Source organism: Physcomitrium patens, chromosome 25 (genome assembly GCF_059467195.1).
Source record: "Physcomitrium patens ecotype Gransden chromosome 25, ASM5946719v1, whole genome shotgun sequence".
Classification (NCBI taxonomy): domain Eukaryota; kingdom Viridiplantae; phylum Streptophyta; class Bryopsida; order Funariales; family Funariaceae; genus Physcomitrium; species Physcomitrium patens.
In genome coordinates this window covers 16,307,981-16,316,900 of record NC_143434.1, presented here as the reverse complement: position 1 = coordinate 16,316,900, position 8,920 = coordinate 16,307,981, and the positions used below count along the sequence as shown (strand labels likewise).

Here is an 8,920-nt window from a genome sequence, read left to right as displayed (position 1 = left end):
ATCCTCAAATTTTGCAAATTTCTAAAAACAATACAAAACACAAAAAACTAATGCAAAAATTGTTTTAAAAAACAATGCAATTTTAGCCTGTATCTTTTTTATGTGTAGTTTTGACTATTCTTGAAGAGGGCAGGTATTATGACAAACTACTCACCACGCACATTTCAAAAAACAACATGTGATCAATACACTTTAAAACTATCCACACCCATAATGAAAACGTATCATCCTTGGCAAGTATTTGTGAGAAGACTTGTTCACTCTTTTTGTGGTATTTTCCAGTGTGTCATTCAAGAGATGGGGTTCTTCCTCATGTGTATTTTTGGGGCTCTGAAGTACCAATGGATGTGGCTTAGGGCGGTGTATTCATCAATTGCATTTGTTGAGGATAAAGTGAATATATTGAACTCAGCACCCAATGTTTTTGGACAAGCAGGTATTTGGGAAGGAGCACTGTTTGTGTCCTAATGGGATGCTTCTTTCAGTTGGGTGGGTTTTTTCTTTATAGTTGACCAAGGGATGGATGAAACAAGGTGATCGTGCAGGATAAGACAGTGCCATGGAAAGGGGCTCTGAAATTGTCACAAAGTGGGGTCCATTAAAGATGCCATTCTATGTTATGAAATGGACTCATCCAATCAAACTATGTCATGTGCATGCAGAGCCTAATAACAAAAAGTGATTCCCCATGAATTCCAAATTGGTCCTGTCATTCAAATCCACTGGGAGTCATTTTGTACATTGAAAAGGACAATTGGATTGCTAGAAAAACTAACAACAAACAGAATTAAATAACTACTTGAAGTAGAGAGAGACCCCACACCAGAAAGCTTCCCACAACCAATTTGTCAGCAAAGGTGAGATCACAAACTGGAAGTCTACTTTTAGTGGACCAAGTTTGAATTTATCATGAGGCATGCTGTTTAGTGCTTCAATCAGTGACAAGCTCAGCTCTCATGTAATAATATCACAACAATTACAATAATAACAATAGTAGTCGTAATAACAATGAAAGTTTTAAAACTAATGTGGAGGGGGTTTTCGGAATGCTTTTGGTGGGATGAATGAGAAGGATTCACAAACGTGCCACGAGAGTGTTTGTGTAATTTTGTTTTGTTTTGTTTTTTTTTTTTTTTTACCACGGAGGGGAGCATAAAAGCAAAGCTTCATGTGGGGGTGAGGCAATGGAAAGCACAGGAAGATTTACGAATCGGAAAACGTTTTGTTAAGCAAATCGCAGACTACGACCTTAGTGGAAGTTAGCCTCTCTATTTTGGGAAGCGGAAACGCGCGCTGGAATGGCGTGGCGGATCAACGGGAGCCGGAGTCTAATCAGTAAGGCGAGAAGGCGCTGCTGCTTCCGGATCGGAACTGTGCGCGGGAGTGGGACTTTAGAACGGCCCAAGCAGCAAAAAGCAGAGACGATAACTCGAAGCCACGGGATCAACAGGGACACAGACTGAAGAGGGAGAAGCAGAAGAAGTGCAAGAAGAAGAAGTCGACGAGGAGGAGGAGGAGAAAGGAGAAGCAGAGGAGAGCATCATCGAGGAGCACCATTCGTCGTGAAGAAGCCATAGCCTGCACTGCAGAAGCGCAGCAGGATCAGCAGCAGCAGCAGCCAGCAGAGGAGGAGGAGGAACGAGCCACTTGTTGGGAGGTTGGTTGGTTGCTTGGCCGCTTTGACCGCTTCCTCAGCGTCGTCATCGTCGTCGTCGTCGTCGTCGTTGAGTCTTGGGCTCTGTTACCACCTCTGCCTTCCCTTCTTCTTCATCTCCCCCCCCCCCCCTCCAGCGTTGGATACTTGTAAGTAGAAACGCTGCGACCTGCTTGTGGTATTGTCACTTCCCACGCCATAACCACAACAACAACATCATCATCATTATCATGCCCCCCTGCCCCCGATCCTAACCCCCGCACTCGCTCGCTCGCTCATTCACTCACTCACTCCCATACCATCCATTGCATCCCCCTTGCTTCCCTCCCTCCTGGTAAGCGTCAACATTTCCCATCCCTCGCGTGCGGAGTTACTGGGCTTCCCCTGCCCTCCTCCTTCCCACCCTGCCCCACCTCGCTCTCATTGCCTCTGTGTTCATGATCTGCATTAGTTGGATCGTCTGTGGGTACTGGCCAAAGTGCAGTTTTTGCCCCTCGTGTGATGCGCCGGATCGGCCCATCGGAGGTATGATGGAGCCGTAGTGGTGATTGATCGCGCGCGTGCTGGTTTGGTGAACGGAGTTTCTGAGGAGCGGGGGATGGGGGGGGGGTATGTTGTGGTTTTGAGGCAGTTCTTGAGTTGCAATTTGTGGCCCTCTTCTTTTTGTTTGTTTGTTATCTTCTTTGTGTTTGTGCGTGTGTTCATTCGTTCTGGCCGTAGGGGAAGTGTTGTGGGGGTGCTGGAGAGTTATGAATATCGTGATTGAAGTCGTCTATCGTCATAGAATGTCGTCTTTCAACTGATCCGTAAGATCGTTGAGAGCTTACCCACTATGTTTCTTGTGAGAGCTCTTGTACCTGCTTAGCTTGATTAATGTTATTATTATTTTATTATCCTCTTCTTCTTTCCTGTGTGTTCGCGCGCTGATAACCTGACATCGTGAAGCGTTATTGCTTTCAGACATGTCTTCTTCTTCTCATTCTTTTTCTTCTTATTTGTTCAGCTTCGTTCGTATCGATTGATATTTCTACATTTTGTTTTTATATTATTATTATGATTTTTTGCTTCAAAGAGAATCTATGCAAGCGTTGACCTGACCTGTGAGGATTTGATGCATGCAGTCTCCATCTAGAGCTTCGTACGTAAAGCTTAGACAGAGGTCGTTTGTAGATTAAAGATCCGTGTTGTTCTGGCTCACTTGGGGGTAATTGGGTCAGATGTCTGCCAGAAGTTTGCTTGTTAACTATTTTTTAATCCAGATGCAACTGTTAACACCAGGATGCATATCTGGTTCACCGTTGTTGATCTGTTTAGGTTTCTATGGCGTCAATATGCATTTTCTTCCGCCTTGCGTGGAATCTTTCTCCCTAAAAAGTTGTTCAAGTTCTTTGAGTGCAGTTATTGTTGACCTGGCGCCGCAGAGGTCGGTGTGTCTACCTATTAGGTTGTGAGTTCTTAGCATGGAAGTTTTGCTGGAGGTATATCGCTCAAAAGTATAGGAACTAGTGCTGGTGCGAATCAGAGGCCTATACTTTCCATTCATGTAAGGGGTGCTTACATACTCGGTTTCGCAGTGCAGGATTCTATTTACAAGATTCGTGACCAAGTCTAGAAGAAATGCAGGTAGCAGCGGCACCTTTCACGTCAGCTACATGGACCATTAGGAGGCCCGTTGGAACTGATAATGCTGCACGGAGGTTGAATCCTCAGAGCTCAGTCGGACAAGTTAAAGCAACTGCCCGATGTTTCACTCCATTGAAGCACTCAGCAGCCTCTTCGGAGCTTCTGGGGATGGGTTTAGAAGCAGGGTTCGGCCCTGCTCGCATTCAGAAGCGGGCTACATCTTCCGTGCGCGCCCAAGCTGCTGGTATCGTCTGTTCTCCTTTTTTGACGTTTGCAGTTATATCAGTTTTGCTCTAGCCGATTGGGTGGGGTTTGTGATGGACACTCTCCAATTTCTGTCTTTGTGAATAGTTCGACTCTTAGCTCTTGTTGTCGATCTGTTATTACCTACCTGCCAATTAAATGCCGTAATGGGTAGCTGATCGAGCTCTGCTGTTGATTCTTATTGTCACGCTGGTTGTGAAGGATGTACTATTGTTACACGGACACAATTGCTGACATGATCGTCATACCTGTTCTGTTTGACAGATGGAGAAGCCTCGGGGGATGTTGCCACTAGACAATCTAATCCTGCTACCACTGGAATGGTCTTGCCTGCAGTTGGTATTGCCTGCCTTGGGGCAATCTTGTTTGGTTACCATCTCGGGTATTTTCTTATACGTGGCCATTTCTATTGTTGCTTGTCGAAGCTGTAATGTCGAATATGTCGATTTAGATGGTTGCGGTTTTGTTTAACTTATCTCGAAAACTTTACCTTCTACAAAACTGAATGAATAGAGAAATTTAAGTCACGATAAACCAATACATATCTCGTAGAACCTTGAGGCTCGAATCCGGTGTCGGGCATCCTAAGGAAGCATTGCCGGTTGTGCAGGGTGGTTAATGGTGCATTGGAGTACATTTCTAAGGATCTAGGGTTTGCCACGGATGCTGTAAAACAAGGTGCCACTCATTGCCTGTACTGAACGTGAATTCGAAAGTTTCGGTTATGAATTAGTCGATTGGATTGCCTTCTAGGTCTCTTATTGTGCTCTTGTTTACATGTGTATTTGTATTTTTTATAACGCATTAATCACTACCTGGATTAACATGCCCTTGTGCAGAAGCTTTTTCCTGGTCTTTAATGTTATGGTGTGAAACTGAGGTAGGTTTGTGATGAATTGATCGACTAAGACATGATGTGATGGATTTCATTCAGGATGGGTGGTAAGCTCAACTCTAGCTGGTGCCACTGTGGGTTCCTTTACTGGAGGCGCCCTTGCTGACAACTTAGGTCGCAAGCGTACATTCCAGATTAACGCCGTGCCTCTTATTGTGGGCACTCTTCTCAGGTTTGTTATCATTCTATTTTTTTATGTTATTTCATATCTCAGGTTTAGGATTTCTTGTAGTTGTGATAATTTTTTTGTTAGAAGTTGCCATAATTGACATCTTGTTGATGTGTGCCGAACGCATTTCTTCAGTGTGTTCAGAGTGGTTAGACATTGTCGAATTGTTGTATCGATTTATCTCCTCACCGCCATGTTCTTAGCAATGGCCGCTCGGCTTTAAATCAGTCTGCTGTGTGAGAGCTGTAGTTTAGACCTTTTTCTGCCAGGTTCTCAGTTTGTTCTGTGAATTTGCGCTGAGCAGTGCAAAAGCAACCAGTTTCGAGGCTATGGTGATTGGAAGAATTTTGGTTGGTGTTGGGATTGGAGTTTCATCTGGTGTTGTGCCTCTATACATTTCGGAGGTAATTCGAAGTGCATTACCATAAGGTCGTCAGTTACAAGACCAACAGTTTCAATAGAAATGAGTTTATGATCTCTGTCATGCACTAAATCATGTATCTCTTCAAATATCATGTTTCTGCAATGCAAAATACTCCTTCTGTACGCCGTAGTTTGTTATGAATAACACAACGACGTTGAGGTTCGCAGCTTTTGATTTACGAGGAAACCTCTGTTCTTGGGTGGCTCTGTTGTGTAACTGATTTCAATGTGTTCAACCAAGCGAATGGCGCTCAGGAACCTAGATTACCTGCAAGTCTGATAAGATAGACTTCATATTCATCTAGTTAGAGCTTTACTTTATGTCATGCATTAACTATGCCGCGTAAAATAATTGTAAGATTGATTCTGTGATCAATACAGGTCTCGCCCACAGAGATTCGAGGTACCATGGGGACATTGAATCAGCTCTTTATTTGCGTGGGTATCCTGTTAGCTCTGATTGCTGGCCTTCCTTTGGGCAGTAACCCTGTCTGGTAAGCAAGTCAAAGGTCGAATCAGATCTACGTCGCCTTTTTTCTTGTTCCTGCAAGTATAATGCCCACTATGATCTTGTAAAGAGCGTCCTAAGCTGTAGCCTCTGTAGTCCTCTTACAAGTCCTTCGAGTAGATCAACAATCATTTCTACAAGGACAATGTTTTTGTGAGCTACCATGCACCACACCGCATGCTATCACCTTCATCCTGTCAATACTGTTGTACGCTTGTTATTCTTAACATTTTAGCTAATGTAATTGACAACTGTAAGGTGTCATAGTATGTCTTTTATCCGTAATGACTTTGGTGGTATGAAATGTGAAAGGTGCCCACCTGAACAACCTGGTTTGTCTTTGATTTCCAGGTGGCGCACCATGTTTGCCTTAGCTACAGTTCCTGCCGTTTTGCTGGGTTTAGGCATGGCGTACTGTCCGGAGAGTCCACGCTGGCTATACAAGGTTAGTTATGCTTTTATCATCTACTTTGGTTTTTGTTGCTGAAGTGGATGCTGTGAGTGACCGCACAAATTAGTAACACTCTTTAGAGAAGAATTGTCCATGACGTACACGTATAACTTTATTTCTGTTCTTTCGGTTAAATTCAGATTTTTTTTCATTTTCTCTTTTGGGTCTTCGTAGAGAAAGTGTCCGACGATTTTCTTGTTATAAGGGTGTTGAGAAATTGGAAGTATGCAGCATTACCAGGGTTACTTTTTGAATGGTCTTCTTAATCTTAAAGTGCCGGATCTACGGATGTGTGGACGCTGCATTGCATATGTTGACATATTGCTGAATATAAAAAGGTTCTGTATGCAGAATGGTAAGACCGCAGAGGCGGAAACCGCAGTAAGGAGACTTTGGGGCAAGGCAAAGGTCGAGAGTTCAATGGCAGATTTGAAGGCTAGCAGCGTGGAAACAGTGAAAGGTGACACTCAAGATGCAAGTTGGGGCGAGCTATTTGGCAAAAGATACCGTAAAGGTATATCATCCGGCATTTTTTTCGTCACTGAATCTTTTGCGTTGTTTCGGACCCTGATGGTCAGGAATAGTTGCCATGTATGGTTTGGTACAAGGTGCAGCATCGTTCCTACCTTCTGCTCAGCCAATGGCTTTGGTATATCTTACCTTCGGAACTGATGTTCCAAGTCGTATTTTCAACTCAGTGTTGGTCATTAACAGGACTTTGATCCTGTGGTTTATGTGAACAGTTGTCACGGTTGGAATGGCGCTCTTCCTTTTCCAACAATTTGCCGGAATCAATGCTGTGGTATACTTCTCTACTCAGGTTTTCAGGAGTGCTGGCATCACGAATGATGTAGCTGCCAGTGCTCTTGTAGGTGCTGCAAATGTGGCAGGTACGGAACAGATTTGCTTAATCCTCACCCAGTTTTTTCAGGCGTGAGTAGAGTTACAGTACGTGCAGCAGGATCTATAAGCAGATACTTCTGTCTGGATCACTTGTAAGAGTTGAATACATGTCATTTGACTACTGAGGGGAAATACTTTTCCTGTGTAGGTACCACTGTGGCGTCCGGCATGATGGATAAGCAAGGGCGTAAGAGCCTGCTAATGGGCAGCTTCGCTGGCATGGTGAGAAGTCTTGTCACCACACGTTGTGTTTTTGCGTTAGTATGGTGTTCTCCCAGCTCAGTACAGTAGCGACCTGCAATCTATTTTATGTTCATGGATTTTTCTAAGACTTGTACTTCATTTTTTTTCCGACAATTTGTTGTGTATATTTTCTTTGTAAGCTGAAACATGAAGATTTAGTAAGAACTATTAGTTCATTACTGTATGTTAAGTGTTGGTGTTTTTCCCTCATGATTCCGTCTATCATCTAGCTCCAAGTTGGATTCGGAATTCTTAAATTTCACGGAAATGCTATTGCTTATGCAGTCACTTTCAATGCTTGTGCTTTCGTTGGCGCTTTCATGGAGCCCCCTTGCACCGTACTCTGGCACGCTGGCTGTCCTTGGAACAGTTTCGTAAGTCTTTCTGTGCCATGAAAACTTCTGCATCATTGATTGTGAGCTTTTTGCTTCTGAATGTAATGTCAGTCTCATACCAGTGGCACTAAATGTGAGAACTTCATGATTTCAGATACATTTTGTCCTTCTCCCTTGGTGCTGGACCAGTGCCTGGCCTTCTGTTGCCCGAGATCTTCGGTGCTCGCATCCGTGCTAAGGCCGTTGCTCTTTCTCTCGGTGTCCACTGGGTAAGTAGACTCTGCTAAATCTTGGCTATTCATCTACTTTGATCTTGCATTGGAAGTTCGGAAAGCATACCATGTGAACTTTATCCTGTAGGTGGCAGGCTGTTCATTTAGTTCAGGCCTCGTGTAATGTGTTATTTGGAGTAATGACTTCTCCATTTCCTGAAGTCATTGAACTGATTCTGATGCGATGGTGGTCTGGCACAGATTTGTAACTTCATGATTGGACTATTTTTCTTGAACGTCGTTCAGAAGTTCGGTGTTAGCACAGTATATCTCTTCTTCTCTGCAGTATGCGCGGCAGCAATTGCCTATGTAGGCGGTAATGTGGTAGAAACAAAGGGGCGGTCACTGGAGGACATCGAACGCGAGCTTAGCCCTGCTGTATAGTAGCATCAGTCGAAACCATCACTTTTTTCTGAAAGTGCAATGCAGTGGCTGTTGGTGTGGAAAAGTCTCTCCCGAACGGGTGTCTGACATGAGCTGCATGAATCGTTGACGACTCGGTGTCTAGAGTCGGTCTGCGCCTTCTACGCAACGCTGAAGTGAATTGAAGAGAATTACTGATTGAGTAGTGTGTATTATCCTCGAAGGCCAGGAGTGTTTTGCGCAACCTTCGGTGTCACTGTTGAGGACGATGCTGACACTCAACATGGTTAGGTTTGAGCATTATGGTTGTAATTAGGTGACACATTAGACATTAGGGTGATGGATACGGTGTTGCAGTTAGAGTGTCAGAAGTTCGATTCAGGAGCAGGCTTTCGTGCATGTTTGGTTACTTAAATGGTTGTGTAAATTACTGCAAATCGCTACGTTGCCGGATATTTCTTTGAAGTAAACGGCCGCTTTTTTGTAACAAAATTCCCTTTTGCTCTTTGCTTTCTCATCTTCTTGCTTCGTCGTTGATAATAACCCCTTGAATTTCATGAACGAAGTCAAAATTGAGTTTCTCCAGGGTTATGCCTGGATTGAATTTCCACGACGGTGTGGGTTATTATCAACACAGCACACAAGTGGAGGAATTCTCCATTCCTCCCTATATTCAGATTGATTCTACCCCAAGGTGAAGTGCCTGTGGTGATTCAGCCGCTCGAAACGCTGCACAAATCCGGCTCACAATGTCGCCTGCGCAATGTCACTCAACGCACCACATACAAACATGTAACTTTTGCATTTACAATGATTC

At 44.0% G+C, this 8,920-nt stretch overlaps 1 protein-coding gene across 9 annotated transcripts; it reads left to right on the top strand.

Annotated features, from left to right (window-relative positions):
- The first annotated feature begins 1,451 nt into the window (after positions 1 to 1,451).
- On the top strand, positions 1,452 to 8,595 carry LOC112277325 (plastidic glucose transporter 4). Of its 9 annotated transcripts, none has more exons than XM_024509482.3 (14): positions 1,452 to 1,657; positions 3,234 to 3,521; positions 3,806 to 3,923; positions 4,152 to 4,219; positions 4,476 to 4,608; positions 4,910 to 5,009; positions 5,410 to 5,522; positions 5,888 to 5,981; positions 6,339 to 6,501; positions 6,731 to 6,877; positions 7,039 to 7,112; positions 7,419 to 7,507; positions 7,623 to 7,737; positions 7,942 to 8,595. In XM_024509482.3, the coding sequence occupies exons 2-14, from the start codon at positions 3,272 to 3,274 to the stop codon at positions 8,122 to 8,124; spliced, it is 1,647 nt and encodes a 548-aa protein (XP_024365250.1). In that variant the 5' UTR covers positions 1,452 to 1,657; positions 3,234 to 3,271; the 3' UTR covers positions 8,125 to 8,595. The 9 variants fall into 9 exon arrangements, with proteins under 9 accessions (XP_024365250.1, XP_024365251.1, XP_024365255.1 ...); XM_024509483.3 differs by having other exon boundaries at positions 3,229 to 3,521; XM_024509487.3 differs by having other exon boundaries at positions 1,452 to 1,661.
- The last annotated feature ends 325 nt before the right edge of the window (positions 8,596 to 8,920 follow it).